This window comes from Monodelphis domestica, chromosome 1 (genome assembly GCF_027887165.1).
Source record: "Monodelphis domestica isolate mMonDom1 chromosome 1, mMonDom1.pri, whole genome shotgun sequence".
In the NCBI taxonomy this organism is placed as follows: domain Eukaryota; kingdom Metazoa; phylum Chordata; class Mammalia; order Didelphimorphia; family Didelphidae; genus Monodelphis; species Monodelphis domestica.
In genome coordinates, this window is record NC_077227.1 from 442,857,150 (window position 1) to 442,882,713 (window position 25,564).

The 25,564-nt window shown below is 33.2% G+C and overlaps 1 protein-coding gene across 6 annotated transcripts in view; it reads left to right on the forward strand.

Annotated features, from left to right (window-relative positions):
• Positions 1–25,564, forward strand: part of PHKB (phosphorylase kinase regulatory subunit beta) — a 256,746-nt gene that overhangs the window by 60,949 nt on the left and 170,233 nt on the right. For 5 of the 6 annotated variants that reach the window (XM_056812255.1, XM_056812257.1, XM_056812258.1 and 2 more), the window contains 2 exons: positions 4,428–4,535; positions 15,776–15,856. In XM_056812255.1, the coding sequence (XP_056668233.1) occupies positions 4,428–4,535; positions 15,776–15,856 (189 nt within the window). Of the gene's footprint in view, positions 1–1,646; positions 1,775–4,427; positions 4,536–15,775; positions 15,857–25,564 lie in introns of all 6 variants that reach the window. The other variant, XM_056812259.1, reaches the window with a different exon arrangement.

A 25,564-nucleotide genomic window follows, 5' to 3' on the forward strand; every position in this document is an offset into this window, starting at 1 on the left:
AAACCCAACAACCTTCCGTTTAATATATTAAATATTAGTTCTGAGACAGAAGAGTAGTAAAGACTATTCATTTGGGGTTAAGTGACTTACCCAGGGTTACCTAGCTATGAAATATATGAATCTAGATTTGAACTCAGGACCTTATATCTCCAGGCTTGGCTCTTTATCTGCTGAGCTACCCAACTGTACCATCTCAATTATATTTTAATCTGGTTTGGTTCACTCAGGAGTTTTGTGGACTGATTGGTTACAGGCCAAGAGTTTGACACCTCTAGTTACAGTCTTGACCTTGAAAATTGAGATGAAACCCTGGTTATGGATAAACAGCTTTTTTCAAGAAACCAACATGAATATCGCAAGCTCACAATTTAAACATATCTTAGGGGGCAGCTGGGTGGCTCTGTGGATTGAGAGCCAGGCCCAGAGATAAGAGGTCTTGAGTTCAAATTTGACCTTAGATACTCCCTAGCTGTGTGACTCTGGGCAAGTCACTTAATCCCCATTGCCTAGCCCTTACCACCCTTCTGCCTTGGAACCAATACCTAGTATTTACTCTAAGAAGGAAGTTAAGGTGAATCATTGTTTTTGGCCACAGTAAATCATGAAGTTGGCATTATAGACATATGGCAAACATCTTGGTGGGAATGCTCACAATATCAAAATTATGAATCCTCTTAAGTATTGGCAGAAATGCAATATACATTGATTAATATATGATTCATGCATGTAAAAAATCCATTTATTAAATAAGACAAAACTCCAAAGTCCTTTTTCTGTACCATTTTAATTTCCTTAAAAATCCCCATGAGGTTTATTATATCCCTGTGACTGCAAGTTCCCAAATTCTGACTTAATATAATATTTACTTAGAAAAGCCTCTCCCTTCCCATCCCCTATTTTATTTGATGTGTATGTAGTCAGAATTTTTGAAGTTGCAGCTGTATTGGTCTTGGTAGTGACAGAGTACCTAGAGACAAATTACAGAAGATCAAGTCCATTGGAGGATTGGAAGATAAACTTTTTCATAATTTCTTTTCCTCCCAAGAGAAGATTCTCTTATTCATTCCAGTGAATTATTGGTTATTCAACACCTGCTTTTCAAGGCACTGTTAGACAATAGAAAATTATTGCTCCTTTTTCTTCCATGAAATTTGACCATTGCTTTAAAAGAGGAAGAAAATGTTCTTTTACGAATTGAAATACTGAAGTTGAAATAACCAAGTCAAGTATATTTTATCTCTCTATTAGTAGAAATATAAGCACAAATGCATTTTGTGTCCTATATACGATTTGTATCCCAAATTTGTGTTCTTTGTCATCTGGATACATGCTTGCGTGCTCTTGTATAGAGAGTTGATGATATAAGACTCTCTGGGAGTTACCCACATTGAGAGGGAAATTGAACCCTTAGGATCTGATGAGGTCACTAAAAGATAAATATTAAAGAGAAAAAAGAATAGGGTTCATTTATATTTATCCTCACTATTAACTTTTGTTTCTATTGTTTTCTTGCACTTAGTACATAATTTTTTTTTCTGTTTTTATCCAAAAACCTAATGAATTAAACAAAAAACATGCCTTCCTATCCCCTAATCTAATAATCCTCACCTGAATACACATATCATCCTTTCTTTTCTGTTTTCAAGATGCCTGAACAAAATGAAGCATTTAAAGATTGCAAAACAGCTGAATACCTATGTATTTAGAGAATTGCTGTCCAAAGTTTTTTAATCATGTACTCATCAACAATTTTTTTTTGAGTAGGGACTCTCATGTATGTATACATTTACTTTTAAAATAAATTATATGCATGTATTATTGTAGTAATAATTATACAGTCAGACCTCATTTTATGTGAACACAACCCATGAAGATTTAGGGATGTGATTGACAATTGAAGAAACTAAAATCAGAAAAATACATAAAATAAAAATATTTTAATTATGTACCAAATCCATGCCATTTTCCCAAGCAGCATAAAATTTCATAGCAGTTTACCTAATCATACTCATTCTTACTCTGATAAGTGCTTATGTTAGTCACTACATTGTTTTGTACCAAACATTAGCTTATGCATCAGTCTTTTGGAGTTCTTGTTTATAACAAGTCATATTCTTGACAGAGCAGTCCTTCTGTTTGTTTCATTGACACTATTTAGTTGTTTATGACCCCAAAGTACAAAAGTAATGATATTCTCATAAGTCCAACAAAAATTGTAAAGTGCCTAGGTATGTTCATGTAAGAAATACTTATTGAATAATGAGGTTTGCTATTATGCATGATTTTTTACATATATGGAGAGTTTTAGATCATACTGATTGTGTAAAATAAAGTCCTACTGTACACATATTATAAAATTTAGACTATATATAAACTAAAAATTATGAGGTGCAGATGAAATATATTTGATCCTGGAAATTATTGGGGGGACCATTGGAATTTTGATAGGGGAGTTATGTGATTAGACTTGCCCCTTCAGAAAAAATATTTTGTCAACTTTGAGGAGGATGGATTGGAAAAGGAAGAGAATTGTGAAAGGAAGATTAAGTAGGAGGCTGTGGCCATAAATCAGGTGAGAGATGATGAGAATCTGACCTATGGTGATGGCTTCATGAGTAGAGAAAAACATTTGGGTGAGATGGCCTATAGTTAGAGATGACAAAATTTGTCAGTTGATTGGATATTTATTTTAAGGGAGTATAAAGAATTCATTGTGATACCAGAGTTGTGAACCTAAGTGATTGGAAATACTGTGGTATCTTAATGGAATTTGGTAAATTTGGAAAAGGGTAGTTTGGGGAGAAAATATATGCAATGAGAACTATAAAGCAAATTTTAACTTGTCCAATCTGCTTGTCCTTTATGTGTCACTTGGTACCATAAAAAAGAAAAAGGGTGAGATCTTATCAGACAATGGCCTAGTATACAGAGCCTGCTTCCTGAGAGAAGTATGTTCTAGCTGTGAAGTGACCTGGGGAGCAGGGTTGGGGACCCAGGATGTGTGTGGGAAAGGAGAGTTTTGTTCATATAGTTACTGAGTGTATCTGGCCCCTGTTTGGGTTATAACTGCTGTGAATAAATTAGCCACAATAATCCAGAATTGGGAGTTGAAAATACAAGGTCAGGGTGGGAAGTATATAGGAATAATGGGTGAAGGGGGGGGGGGAGTTGTTTTATGTAAGCCTATAATTAACTGTGCCAGGGAGAGTGGGATGTGACCCTTTTTCTTGCCCTTTAATAGGTCCTTATGCTCTATTATTATTTTTTGTTTGATTAGTTGTTTCAGTCCTGTCAGTCTTTTTGTGACCCAATTTGGTGTTTTCTTGGCAAAGATACTGAAGTGTCTTGCCATTTTCTTCTCCAGCTCATTTTACAGATGAGGAAACTGAGGCAAATAGGGTTAAGCCATTTGTCCTTGGTTCCACAACTATTAAGTATCTGAGGCTAGATTTGAATTCAGGTCTCCCTTACCTCAGGCTCTGCATTCTATTTGTTGCTCCATGACTTCATTCTTCATTTTTTTCATAAATGAGTTTATAAGGTATATGAAAGACAATTTTCAAATTTCCTTTGTGACTATTTTAACACATTGGAAAAGATTAGTATGATTATTATGGCAAAATCTTGACTACATGGATATTAAGTCATCACTTCAGGTTATTCAAAGAAGAAATTAATTTGCTTTTAATTGAGTAAATCATCCATTGTATACCCTTTGTATAATGGAAGGGATTTGATATATAGAGATATGAAGCAAATAATGGATTATTTAATATTCTTTGAATGTAAGATAAATAAAAGACGTGGTCCTTGTTCTCTTCAGGTTTAGATAGCCTCAATACTGAGAAGCAGGTATGAAAGGGAAATGAATAATTTCAAGTGGAAACGGATTGAAATTTGCTATCTAAACTGTGCATTTAAATTTTTGCTAGGTACAGAATAACTAATAAATTAGAGTGAGGCAGTAACTGTTGCCTAAAGCACTTTCTCCTAGTGCTGGGCCATGTAAGCATTTAAAAAAAGCAAAGTGCAATGAAGTGGAAATCTATGAAGTTCAGTGTAGTACAGGATAAACCGTTATATGATATTTGAAAGAGAAATAAGGCATGAAACTTATAAAAGCTCTAACTGCTATATTAATAAGTACCCTGTACATGAGATTGTATTTACTAAATTGCATCTATTTAGCAACAATATTAACTATTGATATTAAATTACCATTTAAGAGCTCGCTCTTTGTAGTAGTATTTCCTCTTTTGAATATAGTCCAGTTTAGTAAATTGCATATATTTCTGCCTTACACTATTTCTATGAATCATGAATGTCTTTACTAGGAAATTATTATAAAAAGATAATTGGAATTCTCTAAACTGATAAATGTTCAAATGTCTATCCTTATTTTCATTTTATTTTGGTTTTGCTTACAGGTTCAGCAATTTAAACAAGATCCCCGCCCAACAACATGCCTCCATTCTATTTTCAATGTACATACAGGAGATGAGGTCTTTTCTTATGAAGAATATGGTCATCTTCAGGTAAAAGGAAAATTGTCTTATATTATTTATGTTTTGAACTTATAGTGTTTGCTAATAAAAGATTATTGACTGTTTTCTTTCTTAAGAAGTATGTATATTTTGAGCAGAGAAACCTGTAGAAATGTGTCTGTATTTTGAGAGGTTTGGTGGTCTCATGATTGTAGGTATAAACTCACTGCCTCCTTCATCCTTCTTGAATGCCTGCTCATAAGATGTTCCCCATGTGTTTGAAAGCTGTCCTCCAGTTCTTTATGCATCTTCATGGGCACTAATACATCATTTTAAGCTTTTGTGTATCTTGACATAGACTCAAACACAATGGATTAGGTACATATCTTCCAGTGCTTCAAACAAGTTGTCCTCCCATGAGTATAGGTAAATTCTACCTATTTTTAACTTGTCATCCTATGTGATTCTGGTAGTTGTCATCTAATAAATCCTATATTGGAAATGTTCCCAATTAACTTTAGAAAAGCTTTCCTTTTGATTTTTAACACAAGAAGAGTTTGGCATAGATAGAATCAGCAAATGTACATTCTCAAAAATGAATGTCTAGGGAACTTCACCATCTGAGAATCCACTTGGGAAGAAACATAGATGAAGAAAGACTTTTCAGACTTTGATTTGAAGTTGATGGGCAGAGCCTGTCAGTGCATATATCTTGGACATGAAATAGGTATCAAGGATTAGAGATTTTTATTACTTTTTGGAAAGTTGTGCAGTGTGTTTTTTGGTTTATTTATGCCTTTTATTTTCATGATATATTGTCTATGTACCCCCATGAGCATTCACTTTTAATAAATATTTTATTTTATTATTATTTTTAAAAAGATTTTTCCATGTTTACATTTTGAGACCTGAACCTGTGGTCTCTCAAAGAGTAGGGTCCTTCTGACTAGGTGGAGTGGTCAGGCGAATAATGAGATGAGAGATGACTGAGTGCTCATACCTGTGCCTAGGGGTCACTTAGTGTTCTGCGATTGCACAGGGTTTGTTATTTTATAGCTTCAGTGAGTACATGCTTTTCTGGCACACAATCATTTTTCAACATACATGTTTCCATAGAACCTAATAAGAGAAGCGAAGCCTAAGAAAATAGTCAACATAAACACTGTTGCTAAGTGTGAGGTCGGAGGGTAGAATCAATATGAACCAGATATAGGTTGGGGAATTCAGAGCACAAGTTTGCCAGAAGTTTTTATGCCTAGAAAAGTGGCTCCTATCTAAGTGGGTATATAAGAATCCTTAAGTTTAATTTTGTAAGTGGGATTTCCTTATAATATTCTGGGGGGAAAGAGTGGGACATCTGTATTAACCCTGAAAGCATTTTGCTCTCATTTATTTTTCCTTGGGCTGAGTAAGAATAATAATCATAGCAATTCCAATAATAAGGGGATGTTAATAAGGAAAGTTAGTTAGGGGGGTTTCTGTGGATGTTTCCATCCTTTCTGGGTGTTGTTTTGAAGTCCCTTGTTTCCATGTGTGACCATGTCAAACAGTGTTGTTTTTGATGGCTCCTGGCATTTACATGATTCATTTTATTTCCTTCCCCCCTCTTGGAGCTGACAACCAATTCCATTGGGTAATACAAATTTAACAAATATTTTAAAAGGAAAAGAAATTTAGCAAAAGCAACATATCAGACAAATCCAAATAGCACATCCAAGATTCTCTACTGTATTCCCTCATCTACACTATGAAGGAAAGAAGTCACATTATTCCCATATCAAAAGTTGGCCGTCATAACTATATTTGTTAGTTTCATTTATATGAGTTTTTCATTTAAATGGCAATTTCTCTTTGTTGTAGTGTTATCTGTAACAATATTTTGTTTATAAATAATTTCCAATTCTTCTTTTGAGAACAGTTTCAGTATATCAGTTGGAGGATGGCTTTTTGATGTATCTATTTGGTCATATATATATTCATTTATTATTAATTTTGAGTATCAGATATATGATACAAAGATTTTTCTCCCAAATAATTATTTCCTTATTAATCTGAATTGCATCAATTTAGTTTTGTACAAAGCCTTTTCAATTTACTTTCATCAAAATTATATATTTTGTCTTCTGTGATTTACTCTTGTTTGGTTAAGAATTCTCATCCTAGCTATAATGGTGAATACTTCCACACTTTTCCATCTGTAACAATTTGATAATTTGATTGGTATAGTATTAAATCCATTAGGTAACATGGCATTTTTTAAATGTTGCTATGGCATAACTATGAAGAATTAACTTTCCCCAATTATTTAATTCACTTTTTATTTTTCTAATGCATTTTATAATTGTTTTTCTGTCTTGAATATGTTTTAGTAGATCAACTCCAAGATAATTTTTGAATTTTGTTGTTACTTAGAATAGAATTTCCCTTTTTATTATTCTTTTCCTGGTTTTGTTATTGAATTCAGAAATATTGTCATTCTTGTGTATTTATTTTTTCATGACACACTACTGGTTCAGTCTTTTTGTTGATTTGGGGGGGTTAATTAAACCACCCTGTTATTCGTAATTGGTTTAATTTCTTTTTTTAGTGTTTATATAATTTCTTTTTTTAGTGTTTGTGTTTTTACTTTCTTTATCTTACTGCTATTTTTAGCAATAATAGTAAATTAGTTTCTCATACCATCTTAAAGCATGCTGGGGAGAAAGGACACTCACATAGAAATTGGTTGGAGGAGGCACCTAAAGCTTAGTAAGTACTATACAAATTTTAACCCCATAAGATACAGAATAAAAAAGGAACAATTAAGGGTAAAGCTCCCCACTGCACTCCCCTACCCAATAGGAAATAACATTTTGAATAGATAGATATTAATTCCTCTTTACACTATTCCTATATATTCATCTTCAAAATAGTTTGTTTTATTTGTTAGTTACTTTATGATTTATTAAGGTTTATTTTATGAGATTGGATTGCTTAAGGTTTTCACTTCAAGATTTTTGCCTTGTTTATTATATATTTTTATATTTAATCCTCCATTTCCCTTCAATTCTTCATCCTGTAATATAGAATTATTTATCACAAATTTTATTCTTATTACCTTTCTTCTGTGATATCTCTATCTTCTTTTTTATTGTTATGACTTAGTATTACCTTCCTCATTGTGTTCAAATTAGGGTAAGGTTTGTTGATTTTCTAAAAACTTAATGAATTAACTTCTAGTGTTATCATTTCTAGAATATCTTTATTATCTATTTCTGTAATTTTCAAAAGTTCTTCCTGTGTTTTTTGGGTCAGTTGATTTGTCTTGGTTGTGTGTGTGTGTGTTCATTAAAAGACAAAGTTTATTTTATCATTTAAAACAATTTTAGTTCCTAATTCTTTCCCTTCCTTCTGCTCCTCCCTCACCTACTGAGAAAAGAAGCCATGTAATATATTATACATGTGAAGTTATATAAAACATGTATTAGCCATGTCACACAAAAAAGCAAGAAAAATAAAGTGAAAATTATATTTCAATTTGCACTCAGTGTTCATCAGTTCTTTCTCTAGAAGTGAATAACATTTTTTCATCATGAGTCCTTTGGAGTTATCTTGAACCATTGTATTAATCAGAGCAACTAAGTCTTTCATGGGTTCTATTGTTAAATAATTGCTGTTATTATGTTCAGTGATCTGGTTCTACTTCATTTTGCATCGGTTAATAATTCAGTTTTTCTGAAACCACCCCCTCATCATTTCTTATGATGGAGTAATCATCATAATCATATGCTATATCTTGTTCAATCGTTCTCTAATGAATGATTATCTTCTCAATTTCCAATTCTTTGCCACCACAATAAGCATTAGCTGTTTTAAATATTTTTTACATATAGATCCATTACCTTTTCCTTTGATCCCTTTGAGGTAGAGACATGGTAGTGGTATTGTGAGGTCTATTCATATGCTATAGGTACTCTGCTGCCATGTTGAAATACATAGGTTCCCACCATCTCTGTTTTTTCACTACATATGCTGACTTAGGCTAGACCCACTACCCTACCCTTTCTGCCTTCTATACCTGTATGGAGTGGCTTGGGCTGGGCTATTGCTATTCTGTAGATTTGTTGCCTCTGGTGTATTAGAAGCACATTGGACTGTTCTGAATTTTGCTTGTTCTCACAGATGTTTTGCTGCCTGGGCCACTCTCTTTTCTGACCCCAGTGAGATGTGTTCCTACTGTTTTCTTTTGAAGTGATTTCTTTTCCTGTGTGCATGTGTTATCTGTGGTATCTGTGTGTGTGTGTGTATGTATATGTGTGTAAGTTTCAAGGGAACAAAATGTCCTTTACCTTCTTAGCTCCCAGCCTGCAATTCTTGGGTATTTTATTTTTGGTTGTAATCCTAACTCCTTTGTCTTCCAGAATATCATATTCTAAGGTCTTTGCTCCTTTAATATGAAAAGTACTAAATTTTGTGTCATCTAGATTATGGTTTCATGATGTTTGAAATGTTTCTTTCTTGCTGCTTGAAATATTTTTTCCTTGACCTGGGAACTCTTGAATTTAGCTATAATATTCCTGGAAATTGTTATTTTGGGATTTCTTTTAGGAAGTGAATGGTAGATTCTTTCCATTTCTATTTTCTCCCTCTGTTTCTAGGATATAAGTACAGTTTTACTTTATAATTCTTGAATGGTTATATCTAGGCTTTAAGGTAGTCCAATAATTCTTAAATTATCTCTTCTTGATTTATTTTCCAGGCCAATTATTTTTCTGATTAGATATTTCACATTTTTTTCTATTTTTTTCATTCTTTTGAGTTTGTTTTTATTGTTTCTTAATGTTTTATAAAATAATTTGCTTCCAGTTGCCCAAATGTAATTTTTAAGAAATTCTTTTTCTCATTCAGTTTTTGCATATCTTTTCCAATTGGCCAATTCTGCTTTTTCAGATGTTATTTTCTTCAGTATTTTTGTTCCTGTTTACCACACTATTAATTTTTTTAAAACTTTCTTATATGACTCATTTCTTTTCCCAAAATCCTACTTTTATTTCTTTCTTTAACTCTTCCCAGAGTTCTTGGGCTTGTGTCCGATTAGCATTTTCCTTCAAGGATTTCCTTGTAGCTGTTTTTATAGTGTTTTCTTAATGATTAAGGGTTTGGGTTTTTTGGCACATTTTTGCATCTTATTTCTTGACTTTGAACTTATGTTAATTGTTGTATTCTGTTCCCATAGAGTTAGGGATGTACTATCCCTGGCTTCACATTTTTTCTCCCTGCTTTCTTTCCAGAGATAGTTCTGAGTGTTGTAAAAATAGACTCAAATCCAGGACTTCAATCCCCAGAAATCCTTGTTCCACTTCCCCAGAATGCCCTCTAATCTCACTGAATTCTCACCTTGGCCGAGAGCGAGATAGGGTATTTAAACCTGGTTGTGAATAGGCTCGGGCTCTTTTGGACTTCTGTTTTGGAGCAGATGCATCTCTTTCATGATGTGAGGTTATCTTGTCTAGGCCTCTCTGGCCTAGATATGTGCTTTCGTATTCTGTATTTTCTTTAATCCTTAATCTTTAATAAACCTCATAAAAATATAATACTCCTTGCAGAGAGAAACTAATTTCTACCAGCCTCAGCTTACCCAAAATTTTAATCTTTATAGTGTCTGCACATTTCTGCTGCTTCAGAAGTGTTCTGGGATGATTTATTGATTTATCATGAGAGGAGTCACTGCTCTCTTGGCCTATGTTCTGTTCTTTCCCATGAAGGGCACCTATTCCTTTGCAGCTTCAAGTGCTAGCAGTACAGTTGACCCTGGAACTGTGAACCGATTCTGCTCTCTTGTAACCATAGGAGCTAGTGCTCCTCTCTGCCTTGCAACTGAGATGACAGCCACTGTTCCCTTGTGATCAACCACCAATGTTCTTCTCTGCCATGAACCTGTAACCCAGAAGTGCATATGGGCAAGAGTTGCCAATTCATGCTAGCTACATCTAGTGCTAGGGGTGTATGGGGTGCTCAGGGAGGAGTAGTATCTCTGGTAGGGAGGACTTGTCATGCCCTGCTAGGGCAGCTCTCCAGCCTCTGACCCCCACCTGACACCCAGCTCTCACTTGTGGCTCCTATTAGCTGCTAGCATGCAGCAGCGGCCACACCCCGGGCAATGGCTTCGACAGGCAGGCTAAACCTTGTGAGGGTAGCCATCGGGTCGTCGACCCCTGGTAAACCAGGGCTTTGCTCACCCAGCATGTGAAGACTGCTTCAGCGGAACAGGTGGAAGAAACCAATAAGAAGGTTCAACGGCTGAGAGGGCGACGCAGCAAAGCACTGTGGAGTGCTTAGGGTGTGTTGGAGCACAAAAGACAACAGGACCATCCAGTGCAGCTGAGGAAGTCTCCAGGTGTAACAATTTTTTGTGCCACTGGACCCACGCTTCCAACGCTGAGAGAGTAGGACTGTCTTTGTGCATCAACTTTTCCACTTAAATCTCCTTCACGCAGAAGTGTTTTTGTGCACACTCATCTACATCACAGATGAAAGAGCACAAAGAATCGTCATCCTCGTCATCCTCGGTTACCCAGAGACTACTACTAGACATCTAGTGCTAGAAGACGGTTCCCTCTATTCACTTTCTGGCTAGTTGTTCTAAAGTTACTGCCGTTGCTACTATGTTGCAAGCACCTCTAAGGCCTATTGCTGGTTTTGCTTTTGACTTCCTGAATTTGTCTTAAACTGGAAAAATGTCTCTTCCTGAACTGTTATTGATTCGACCATTCCAAAATTTGTTGGAGGAGAATGTTAGGAGGGTTCAGCTTAATTGCTATCTCTCCTCTGCCATCTTGGCTCTGTTTCTCTCCTTAGTTTTTAAAATCGCTTATTTAATTCATTGATGCTTTCTCTATTTTAAAAATACTTTTTAAAGAGAGAAAATTTTTTCTTAAAGGAATGCTTTAGCAATATTCTAGAAATTTGGATACATGATGCCATTATTTTGTTTCAGATAGGTTTTAAGTATTCCTTTATCTTGTTCTTTTGCCCACTAATTATTCAAGACATCATTAAGTCCTTCTTATTCCTATTCATTATTTTCCTCTGTTTTCCATTCATAAGTCACATAAAGGAAAGTCTTAATTTGATGAATAATAATTCAGTTCTTCATACTTTCCCACTCTGAATTTTTTAAGAAACAGGTATCAGACTTGAAGCCCCAGCCCCAAAACAGTTAAAAACATAATATGGACATTAAAAAAATTCAAATAAATTTTTATTTCCATGAATCAGATTATATTCTTTTTTAAGTTTATGTTTCACTATCAACAATATTTTATCTTAATTTCTAATCTTTAATTTTATTTTTAAAGATATTTAATTTTCCCAATTACTGTTATAATAATTTCAACATACATTTTCTCAAATTTTAAGATCCAAATTTCTCTCCCTGCCTCCCTTCCCTCCCTGATCCCAAGGAGTCACCTTTTAAATTTAATTACTTATTTAATTAATTTGTTATATGCATGTGATTGTTTTTACCAGTTACCTGTAATAACAAATTTCCATACAAGTTTTCCTAAGTTGTCTGATCTAAGGTATCTTCCTTCCTCCTTTCCTATTTCCATCCCAGTATTGTCAATTAATTCAATCCAGATTATTCATGTAATTTATTTTTAAAAAATTCCATATTGATCATTTTAATAAGTGAGTAATCCTATAAAACCCAAATCCAAAAACATAAATCCAAATAAACAACTGAAAAATCATATGCTTTCATCTGCATTCTGACTCCAACAATTATTTCTCTGGAAGTGTATAGCCTTCTTTGTTATGTACTGTGCTAAATGCCAAGAGAAGAGGAAAACATTGCCCTCAAGGAACTTATATTATTAGCAAGAGAGACAAGATTTTCTTTTTTTTTTTAAACATTATTTTATTTGGTCATTTCCAAACATTATTCATTGGAGACAAAGATCATTTTCTTTTCTCCCCTCCCACCCCCCCACCTATCCCATAGCCGACGCCCGATTCCCCTGGGTATCACATGTGTTCTTGATTCGAACCCATTTCCATGTTGTGGGTATTTGCATTAGAGTGTTCATTTAGAGTCTCTCCTCAGACATGTCCCCTCAACCCCTGTAGTGAAGCAGTTGCTTTTCCTCGGTGTTTTTACTCCTACAGTTTGTCCTCTGCTTGTGGATAGTGTTTTTTCTCCTAAATCCCTGCAGATTGTTCAGAGACATTGCATTGACACCAATGGAGAAGTCCATTACATTCAATTGTACCACAGTGTATCAGTACAATGTTTTCCTGGTTCTGCTCCTTTCACTCTGCATCACTTCCTGGAGGTTGTTGAGACAAGATTTTCTTTTTTCTTCATCCCCCCCTTTGATAAAAAATTTTTAAAAAGACCCAGTGATGTCTTTCCTCTGCCAAATATAAATCTTCAACTTTTCTCCTATTTATCATCTTAGAGAGTTACTCAAGGTAATGAGAAGTGAAATTATTTGCTCAGATTCATATTGCCTATATGCTTTAGTTAAGATGTAAATTTAAGTCTTCCTGACTTGTAGGACTGATCTTAATCAACTAAATTACACTGTCTCTAAACATATACATGTGTAATATATATGAATATAGGCAAGTACATATATTCACATATATGTGTATACAAAGAATACAGTCAGTAAACAATTACCAAGTGCCTACTGTGTGCTAGGCCCTGTGCTATGCTCTGAGGATAAAAAAAGAAGCAAAAGATATTGTCTGCCCCTTAGGAGTTCTCAGTTTAATGAAGGAGGTAACAAGGAAACACACATATATAAACACACTACTTACAAGATAAATAAGATTAGAAAGGCACTAGAATTAAGGATTTGAGAAAGGTTTCATTTGAAGATGAAATTTTAGTTAGGACTTAAAGGAAGCCAGTTGGTAGAGAAGATGAATAGCATTCAAAAGACAGGGAGCTGTTAGAGAAAATATCCAGAGCTAAGAGAGATGGAGTGTCTTGTTTGTGAAACATCAAGGAAGCTATGGATCAAAAAGTGTGTGTCAGGCCTAAATGAACTGATGCAGAGGGAAATAAGCAGAACCAGGAGAATATTGTACACAGTAACAGCAATACTGGTGAATGATCAAATGTGATAGATTTTGCTACTAATAGCAATACAATGATCCAGATCAATTCTGAGGGACTTATGAAAAGGAATGCTATCTACCTCCAGAGAAAGAACTTTTAGAGTAAGAATGAAAATGGCATAATATGATTCATCACTTGTTTATGTGAGCATATGTTTTAGTATTTTGGTTTTATAAGGTTATTCACTTACAAAAATGAATAATATAGAAATGTTTTGTATGATAAAAAATGTATAGCCCAGAAATAATTACTTTCCAGCTCTGGGGGGGGGGGGGGGGGGAAGAGAAGAAGACAATTTGGATCGTGTAACTTCAGAAAACTCATGGAAATGATAGGGAACTGGTGTAGTTTATTGAGTATAGGTTGACATGTTTGGACCTGAACTTTAGGAAAATCACTCTGGTGACTGAATGGAGAATGGATAAGAGTGGGGAGAGACCTGAGGCAGGCAGCCTTACCAGGGTATTGCAGTAATCTAGGCATGATATTTTGAAGGCTTGTTCTAGAATGTTGGCAGTGTCAGAGGAAAGGGGGCATATTCAAGAGATTTTGAAAAAGTGAAATCAACAGGCTTTGTTGACAGATTAGATATAAGGGGTGTGAGTGAGACATTGTTAAGGACTCAAGTATGACTCCTAGGTTATGAGGCTGAAGGACTAGGAAAAATGTTTCTTTTCCCTTTGCAGTAATAGGGAAGTTGGTGAATAGGGAACATTTAGGGGGAAAGACAATAAGGTCACATTTGGACATGTTGAGTTTAAAGATGTCTTCTGTTCATACAGTTGGAGATATTTGAAAGGCAGTAAGAGTTGTCAAATAAAAAAAGGTAGTTTTGCACAGGAAGGCAACAGTGCCTGAAGGGATTAGTTAAGGTGTCATATAGAAAGTCTATAAATTTTGCAGGAAAACATGAATTTGAAGAGGCAGAATTGAGAAGGAAGTGCATTCTCCCCTGGGGGAACAGTCATCTAGCTACATAGAGATGGGTGATGGAATGTTGTCTTTGAGGAATGTTAGGATTTATCCAAGATTAAAAGGAATTAATGGATTGCAATTTGCAATACTTACATTAATGAGATAACAAAACCATTATGTTTTATATCAGAGTTTTTCTGGATTCCTTAAGTCAGGCTTGAAAACCTATTCGAAATTGGAATGATTCAGACCATTCTGGGAAGTGCAGTAAACAATTACAGTGTCTGGTTGTCCTTTTTTAGACTCATAAAAATGTGAGAGAATCCTTGAACAAATGTTAACAACAGGGCAAACCTAAATAAGGTCCTTCAGGACAACTCAAGCAATTCATAGTAGGTATGGTCTCTAAGAGAAATAGGTAAATAGCCCTAGAATGTTCTACTTAACACATTATAGAAAGTTGTTTGGTTTGAAAAATTCCATGCCATAATAGTCAATAAAATCTTTGTGTTTTGGAGAAGTCTCAAAGGTACAGAAAATCACAGTAAGGACTTATAGAGCAATAATTCTTTCAACTTCAACCAAATATTTCAGTGTTCTTGCCACTTTGACCTGTTTTCTCACTCTGCACACACATTTATAAGAATGTCTTTCCATTAAAGTAGATGTTTTGTTCATTGTTTCTTGTTCGTTTTCTCTGATATTGTGGCTCACCATATGATAGAGTTGTTTTAATAGACTATTAAGTTAAAATAGGAAATTATCTCATTTGTTCATTAAAAATTTATATTTTGTCCTATTGATTAAAATTAATATATCCCTGCAGGTGGCTATATCAATACTTTATTCACTGAGAGTCAGAAAGAACTGTTTTCTAGATGTGTGTCCTACTGTTTATGTTGTTACTGACAATGCAAATATGTCACTTGCCAATAACTTTTTCATTTACATATATACATTGTGATAATTTTGTCACCCTCTAATTGCCTGTAGGACAATCTAGAATTTTATTTAAAACTTTGAAAACAAATATTATAACAACAATTTTTAACGGCATTGCATAAAGTATATTTCCTAATCAAATGTCACCCATCACTACTGTTATTGTTATAGTGTTAAATGAGAAAGCCAGTGTTTTTCAGTGAAGCAAAACAGGGCCAACATTACTACAAAATTACTTAAAATTTTAACTTTTCACTTGCTTTTATAACACATCACTCTGGATGTCTCCCCTTAACCTTTTTTTTATATTGTCATTTTACTTCAGATAAATGCTGTGTCCCTGTATCTTCTTTACCTTGTGGAAATGATTTCCTCAGGACTTCAGATTATCTACAACACTGATGAGGTAATATTGTCTAAATTTTTACAGGAATAAAACACATTTCTTAAATGTGTCTCATTTCGTTTTTGTTTGACTTATTTTGTATAAAATCAAATTTAATTATTTCTTGTATTCACATGTTCATCAGAAGACATATAGGAAGAAAGTCTTTCTATTTTTAGAACCTAACACCAAAAATAAGCAGAACATTTAGCAGGTTGTAAGATTTTATTTCTGTAATGACTATATTTAACATGGTCTGAAATAAAAGTTTGTAACTACCTCAAAATTTAACGTTGATAAAATGGCAGTCATTCCACTAGATTTTTCCTTCTCTTATTCTTCCTCATGCTCCATTGCTTTTTTTGGGGGGGGGGGCTTGGGCTTTTAAAGTTAAAAGCATATTTTTATTGGTATCATACTGTGTTCTTATTTTTGCTGTTTGGACACCAGCAAAGTATTTGATATTTTCCCAAAGACAAATAGCATGTTCCTTTTTTAGGTCTTTATAATGCTAATATGAAGATAAATGCTCATTATACCACACATAGACTTAACTACTTCAGAAAGACATGTGCTTCCTTTTCCCCTATAAAGCCCTACATTTAGTCTTCTGGATTAAGTAGATTGAAGTTACAACTGGCCATCTATAAATACTTACTGATTGATTTATTGAGTAATTTTCCAATACTCAATGTACTTGAGAGTGTTCAATTCATTAAACAACTGTCAGAGCATGGAGAAGTCCGGAGAAAAGAAAAAGAAAAGAAGAAAAGAAAAGAAAAAAGAAAGAAGGAAAATTCCTGCACACTCATTTTTAAATATCTGAAGCTTTCAGCTCCTATCATCAATATAATAGTGATCTAATAGTAAATGAAAAATCCTTTAATTAGAGAAGACTATTTTAAAGTGGGTGTTTCTTGCATTCTCTTCAGACAAATGAATACTTTGGTTTTATTTAATTCAATAATATATTAAGTATTTACTAAGTGCACATGAATGTATTATATGTTAGGGATGCAATATGAAATGAAATGAAAAGGACAAGGACTCTGTCTTCAAAGAATTTATAAGTATGTATGTGTGTAAATATGTCTGAATATATACATACATATATCTATGTGCATATACACATGTATACATATATGCATGTATGTATGTATTCAAATTATTGTATTGGAAGACAGACTATGATATTCAGTGATTCATTTTCATTTTTCCAACAAAATGGCAAACAGTGGATTCAGGACCAGACAACTAGGATCCAAAGTTCAACTCCATCATTTTTAATTGTGTTCTTGAGCAAATGATTTAATCTCTTGGTATCAGTTCTCTCATTCATAAAATATGGGAAATTAGTTAGTTGATCATTTCAAACTCTGAAATCTTCTTTTCTTCCATTGGCTTGTGTTTAAAGCATCATGGTACAGTAGAAAAAGTTTGCAGTCCTGATATTAATATCTTCAGTTTGAATGATCATTTCCTGATATAATGCTAAGAACATAATACATTGCTGATCAATGATAATTTTGCTCTTGGAATATTAAATAATTTGAAAATAGGGGCCAAATATTCTATTTGCTTTGCAATCCCTTCTAGAACCAAATTATGACCTGTTCATTCAGCAAACACTCAGTATATGACTGACTGCATAATTATATACATATTAAGATTTTTACCCTTCTCTGCTACCTATCAATAAATAGTCTCAAGGAGAAGTAAACCCACATCATTTTAAAAAATAGTTCTATGGGTTTCTGTGACAAAAAAAAAATCCCCTGGTGGAAAACATTTTTTGATGAACTTAGCCCTACTCTGCCAGGCTTATAGCCTTTAGACAACAATCCGTCAATGAACCTTCAAGAACTGTGTTGCATTGGGAACTTCCATATGTATTTTGTGAATATCTTTAAATGTGTAAATAAAAATGCCTCTTTAGTAGTTTTTCAAAGCCTTCAGCATGTTTGTCATTTTATCACTATGCCCACCCCTTCTATCAATACAGATCATAATTCTCCTCTTACCTTAATAGTTGGTTTTGTTAATTCTATGACCAGAGAAATTCATTACTTCCTTGAAATAAGCATTTCCAAACTTAACTAGATGTTTTCTTAGGGTCATTTTGCTTATATTTGAAGGCTTTTGCAGTTTAATATCTGCCTGAACTCATGTTCACTCATGCCACCTTCTGGAATCAGGGTCACTTCCATACACAGTTTAAGAGATAGAATAGCAGGTGAGTAGATGTGTTTTCATTTATTAATGAAAAAAAAAAGGAAAATGAAAAAGACCAAGTTAAACCCACTTCAACAATTTGTCTACTTGTCTTGCTTCCTTTTAATTTGAAAAGCTCATATATTGCATTAAACTTATACCTTGTATAATTAAAACATCCTGCTTTTCCATTGATTAATGGATCTATCATTTACATTGGAGAGTAAGAAAGTTAATGGCCTGCTTTATTATATTCAGAATGCAAGGATAGGAACATCCACAAATGAATCATCTAACTGTGTAGGTAATTGAATTATTCAGAAAAGAGGTTCTCTACCATTCCCACTTCCTCCTCACAAAAGTTTTAGGTGACTATCGTTTTAAACTAGTATATGATGTTGTTTTGTTTTGTTTTTTTCCCCTTTGGGTATTGTGGTTTTCCCTCTCTACATCTGAAAGAGAAACTACTGGCTATCTGTAGCATAGTCTCAATATTCATGCAAATGAGCAAAAGAAACATATCTAAAACATTTTAAAAAGTGAAGCTTTCCAAGATTAATTTTTCCTCCTCCTCCAGATGTTTTCTTTTAAACTTCAAGAATTAAAAAATCCCACATTTCTATTACTTTCTTTATGTTTTGCTCATTCTTTGTAAAGTCATAGGGCCTTAAGTCATTCAACCAGTGATAAAAAATGGTGTGTATATGTGTGATCAAAATAAAAATCAAAGTGTTTTTCTTGTCTTTCTTGTCTTGTCTGTGTCCTTCATAATTACAGTCCATTTTTTTTTTCAAGAAATCATGGAATAGTAGAAAAAATACTTAATTTGAATGCTAGCTCCATTATTTGCTGATTGACTGCAAATTACTTTTCTTCTCTGAGCCTTAGTTTTCTCTGTTATTAATGGTGGAAAATAATACTAGCAATACCTTCCTCTTCAGGAATATGCTTTATAAAGCTTTGTAAAGTGCTATATAAATGTGAATTAACATCACTTGAAAGAATTTTAGATGACCAGAGTGACATACAAGGACAGAATTTTAGTAGAAATAGTCTTTTGGCAATTCAACATGAGCAGACTATGTTAGAGGCCCATTTTCCCAAATGTGTTCCTGAGATAGTAAAAACAAAAACAAATAGTTTTATTTAGCCAGAAATTACCATATATTTCAGGTTTTCAGAAAGTTTTAATATGAATACTTTGAATTTGATAATATAAATGCTCCTGGAAATAACATTTTTAATGATCTGATGCCCAAAATTATAGTCTTAATGGTTCAATATATCAATTGTACTTTTTTCTTTTAATTCTGTAAGAGATTTCCATCTTTAATTATCAAGGCACTGCTGTATAAAAAATATTCATCTTTAAAGTAGTCAAATTTCAGGAATTATTTAGGTTTTGTTTTTCTTTATGCAAATTATCCAAAACTCCTTTTTAGGCCCTGTTATATGAAGAATCATTAGGACAAAGGAAAATCCATTGCAATCCATATTGTAAAGATTTTTTAAATTATAAGATTTTGAAAATTATCAAATAGACAAATATTGACTTCAAAAAAATCATTTGACCATACCAGATTTTGATTGATGATATTTAATTTGAAAAAATTAAGAAAAGTCAGAAAATTATCATTTGAAGAACAATATACTATAATAATCCAAATCAAGGTTATCAATATGTTCATGGCATACCATATGCCATTACTCTAGATATGAATATATGTTCTTAATTATGGTAAGCACTTAGCAAATGGATATTGAAAGGCTACATCCTTAAAATCAGTTGCTGAAAGGGAAAAGAGTGGCTATAGAATATCATTAATAAAAGTGAAGATTTCAAAAACAAATTTTGTCAAAATAGTCTTGTAGGCTATTTTCAATTTAAGGTAATATTATCTAATAGTAATATTAAAAATAGTAATAATAGTAGTATGTTTGTGGTTAAGATTTGTTTCACCCTTTACCAATATTATTTCATTTTATCCTCACCATAACTTTGGGAGGTAGGTGCTATTATTATTTCCATTTTACAAATGAGGAAATTGAGGCTCAGAGGATTGAGTGATTTGCTCAGTACCCATCTCAGACCATGTGAATGTTTTATGATGAGATCTAGATCAGATCTTCCTGACTCCAGGTCAGCACACAATCCCCTGTACTATGTAGATGCCTATCTTTTTTTTTTTTTTTAAGTATCTATTTCTGGGAGCAGGTAGGTGTCTCAATGAAGAGAACCAGGCCTAGAGATGGGAGGTCCTGGGTTCAAATTTGGCCTCAGAAACATCCTAGCTGTGTGATGCTAGGCAAACCATTTAACTCTAGTTGCTTAGCCTTTACACCTTTTCTGCCTTGTAACCAAAACTTCCTATTGATTCTAAATTAGAAGGTAAGGGTTATTAGAAAAAAAAATCTACTTCTCTCCTCATTTTTTGCATCCCTTTTAAATTGTTGGAACAATGTAGTAATTTTAAGAGTTTCTCAACTATGTGATAGATATGTGATAGTAATTTTCAATGATATCTTTTTATAAATGATTATTTTTTGTTACATACCAGGAATAATGAAGCATAGCACTTAATTTTTACTTTCTCTAATCTCTTCCTCTTCCTGACTATGTTTGACTTTTTAAATAACCCTGTCTACACCCACTTCAATAAGTTGAAGTGATACCCTAGCATTGTGACCACCTGCAATCATGAAAATGCAGCTACTGCTCAATATTTTTTTAACAATTATCTCTTTAAACCTAGTGTAAGGGTAATATATTCCTACTGCTTCCTACATTAGCTCCTGAACTTCCATTAGTGTGCTTCCCATTTACATAAAATCAGTCATAGTGACACCATTGACTTTTAAGCCTGAAACATTTAATAAATGATGACAAATTTGATTACTGACATTTGCTAAATAGAAAGCAAGATCAAGTATAGTCCTAATGCTGATAATTTATGTGAGTTTATTTTATATCCTGCTACTTTGCTAAAATTGATCATTTAAAACTCCAGAGAAAGAGCGGATAAATAGAAATAAGCAAGATAGTTTTATATACACATATATCTTTTTGTCAAATGATGCCTTTTCTGTAGGGTGGAGGGAGTTACCTAGATATTTTAATGTAATAAATAAATAAATTCAAATAAAAAATAGAAGTCAAGAGCAAGATACACTCATAGTTTAGAAAAGGATAGCAAAGAACTTGAATATTGGATATTAATTTTAAAAATTACAGAAATTAAGTAGGGTAATCCAATTATTTGGGCCAAATCATGATCGTTTTTTTTTTTGAAAATTTTATTTATCAAATCATGATCTTGATTTCTTTTGATCTCTTTAGAGAATAGTCTGCTTCATTTTTCATCTGCTATACAGAACCATTTTTCTGCTGAATCAGTAAAATGTTCTTTTACACAGCCACCCTTGGTAGGGTCTTAAAGTATTATGGTCTTTTAGTATCAAACAATTCCCTTAATCTGGTGAACTGCCAAATACTTTAGATTTGCTATGGAATTCTTCAGGATTTTCTTATTTTCAAGTTATAAATAGTAATTGGGTCATGCAGGCCTATTGATATTTTCACTTTGCTTGAGTATATGGCTGTATGCTATATAGTATAGATTATAAAGAACTTGAATTCAGAAAGACTGATACTCAAATGCTGTATGTAAAAGGTTTTCTAAACATTAAAATACTATTTAAATATGATTTGTTATGATGGTGTGAAATAGCAATGCTTCATTTGTAAATTTTCTGGTTTCATTTTCCTTAGTTTACACCTCAAAAAAGAAAATAAAAGGAATTTCATCTCTCTGGCTTTTCCTAATCTTCCTCACAAATAAATATGTTTCATAAATTTTGCTTATTTTCTTTATAGTTGGTTTCAGGAATTCAGTTAACTCTAGTTGTGGCATAAATTTACATTCTCAAATTGTTTCAATTTATATCACCTTTCCTTGCTCATCAAATTAACTTCTTGTCAGTTACAGTGATTCTTCAGAATTCTCTTTTATATTAAAGACAGAATACACAGGAAAAGTTACTTGAAGGTTTTGCAAAGTTTCTTTCTAAAAATAACAGTGAAGATGCTAGTCTGATTGTACTGTGCAACTAAGAGTTATTCTCCTTCTTGCTACATTAGAGCTTGATGTCACAAACCATTTTATCTAATGAATACAGTCAGAATAGTTTGAAATGCTAAATATCTGGATATAACTTCAGATTCTAATCCTTTCTGAAGTGGTTGTTTAAAAGGAGTTGCCACATAACTCATTGCTAGCAGTCTATAACCCTGACTCTTCATCTGAAATACTCATTTGTATCTCAGAAGCAAATGTACAAATAATTTTTAAAAAACATTTTGTAAATAATGTATGACCTGAAAGCATTCGGGGGCATCTAGTGGTTCATTGGATAAAGTGCTAGACCTAGAGTCAGGGAGACTTAAATTTAAATCCTACCCTAGATGTTTATTGACTGTGTTACCATGGGCAAGTCACTTAATCTGTGTGCCTCAGTTTCTTCATCTTTAAAAGGATTATTCTAATTAATACCTGCTTCTCAGACTTTTGAATATAAAATGGGATCGTATTTGTAAAGCACTTTGCAAAGCTTAAAATACTATATTAATTCCAACTATTGTTATCATTACATAACTTTCCCAAAGGAGAAACATGTAAAGTGACAAAATTTCCCTTTTTATCTTTTAAAATTATTGTTACCTTTGCAAATATCATTCACAGCTTATTAATTAACCTATCCATGACACTGTGAATGAAAGAATATTTTTATCATATTTTGGTTATCATAATTGAAGGCATTTGGGAGCTTCCTACATAAACTAACCAACTTCTTTTAGATGTCTGTAAAGACATCAATAGAATAACTGGCTGGTCAAATATTATATCAAGAAAGAGGATCTAAGAATAATATAAATTCCCCTAATTTTTTCATCATCATAAAAAGGAATAAGCTCATAATTTCTAATAGTATGATTTTTGTATTGATCTAATGGGATTGAAGATTTTCAACCATTAATTCAATGAAAATGTGAACGAAAAGGTAAGAGAACACTTCACATTTTCTGTCCCATTTTAGCAATTTTTTTTCAACACTAACACTTCAGAGTTCGTTATTCTAAGGTTTTAACTGCAGATTATATAATGTTTCATTTGGTTAATGGCATTACTTTTGCAGAGGTTTGATGTAGGCATTGATAATTGAGTTTTCCTACTCTGTTACAGCCTTTAAATAACAAAACAGATTACTTAGTAAATAACTAATCATACCTTTCAAATATTGCTCTTCAAAACACAATTGTTACACTATTACAAAGGAATATTAAACACTTAAATACAATGTACCATGTTAGAATGTTATATATTTTTGTCTCTAAATTTTGTTCCCAAATTTTAAGTATGACATGAAGAAATAGGATGGTGTTTTAAGGAAAGCAATAGAGGTACCCACAATATGGTGCAGGGAGATACAAAGTTTATAAGATAACTGACACTGTAGGGAAAGAGCCTAAATTAAAATTTGAATGATTTAAACTAGATCAGAGGAAGATATTCATGTGATAAACACTGAAATAAAATATTGAGAAACATCTTTAAATGTTCAGTAATGATCTTTAGAAGATTAGGATTGATGTACAATTAGCTTTGAATAATTTAGTCATGTCCTTTCACTAATACCATATTTTAGTGGAATTTGGGAATTTATACACATAATTAACCCAAGTAGCACTATATGTAATATACACACATAAAATAATAGAAAAAGTATGAATAGCTTCTGAGGCATTTGCATCAAATCTCCCCTCCCACCTAAAATAAAGATTTTGAATGATTTGGGAAGTATGTCTGTGTATGTATGTGTGTGTACACATCCATGTATCTATGTATGCATGTGTTTTTTAGGGAAGGCAATGGGACACTGAGCTGCAGAGTGTTAAAGTAATGTCTTTGAATGTCACCATAGACACTAATAGCTGACCTGGATTCAGTATAGAATTTCTAGAAAAGGTTTCACAAACCACAGTATTGTTAATTTAATTTAATTTTCATTTTTTAGAAACTTTCAGAGTGATTCAGTGAATTTTTTTTCCTATTAAAAGGCATTTGTAGCTGCTCATATTCTTCAAAGTCTGAATAGGATAACTGTTTTCATTTCTGTTTCCTTAATGGAGATCCTCTTCCTCAAATCAAAAAAAAGCCATAAGTAGACATTTTTACACTTGAAAAAATATTTTATAATGGGCTAGACTTGGAGATGATGGGTATCAACATTCATGTGTAGGGTAGAGATAGACCTGAGAAAGAAGAATTAAAGAGGTTGAGGAAATATGAAACTGGAATTTTTCAAGGTGGCAGTGATTATGTTGGAGAAAAAGACTTGGGTAGTAGGGAGCAAGAGTTATTCAGAGGTACATAAATGGCAACTATAAGAATCTAGCTAGGGTATAGTGGTGAACTTTAAAGGAGAAAAGAGATGGTTGCTATGATGATAAAAGAAAGAATGTGAGTGGAGACTGAGTATGCCAAGTCCTGTTTCTTGCCCTTTGTGTCAGTAGGTGAAAGAGAAGTAGCAGTCAGTTTTAGAAGTATCAGTAATAAAGTAACTTCAAAAAAATGTTACATTTCACCAAACCAGAGAATGGAAGAAGTGCAGGAGGAATAAATTTAGTGTGAAGGGAAGTTGTTTAACTGTAAAGAATGGTTCCAGCGTATTCAGTGGAAAAAGAAGATTAGAGTTTGGATTGAGGGCAGCATCCATTGCCCTGATGCTATGTTTTTGGGCATTAGGCATGACAGAGATCTCCAGATCAGTTGGGAAGAAAGATACGATGGCTTCAGGATCATAAGAAGGGTGTTTTTTTTTTTTTTGGTCAGGGCCTGGAGCATATCCTAGCTGCTCTGTGACAATTTCAATTCTGAAGCATATGAAGCCATAATTTTAAGAGACTGAGTAAGCCACAGTGGCCATATCATAACAGCAAAACTGAAGTAAAGTTTTCTGAAAACATTCTAATTTTGGTAAAGGTGATATCTAAGTAATATAAATTTATCTCCTATAGAAACCACTGGAGGAAAGGGGGCCATAATGCCAATAATTAAACAGTATAATGACAATACTGCATAAATACTATTTGTTACATTTGAGAACCCTAAGTATGCTTGGGAATAATTTCTCTATTTGTGATGAAATAACCTTCAATTGGAGGCAACTTGAGTATTCCATTCAATTGATCTGCCTGTTACAGGGCTTTATTCTAGATTGAGATAGTAGCTATTTCATTGTGAAATACTACTGCAGAGTTTCAGTGACAGATTGAGTGTTAAAGTACCTTCATCTCTTGATTGCCTAATTTAACTCTATGGCCATATGATATAGCAGTTTCTTTAGCATTTTCTGCCACTAAATCTTAAAAGTGTTGATGAATAAAATCAGTTAGGAGTCCAACCAAAAATAAGGAATGTGGTATTTACTTGTGAATTGCCCATTGGGACAAAAAAAAAA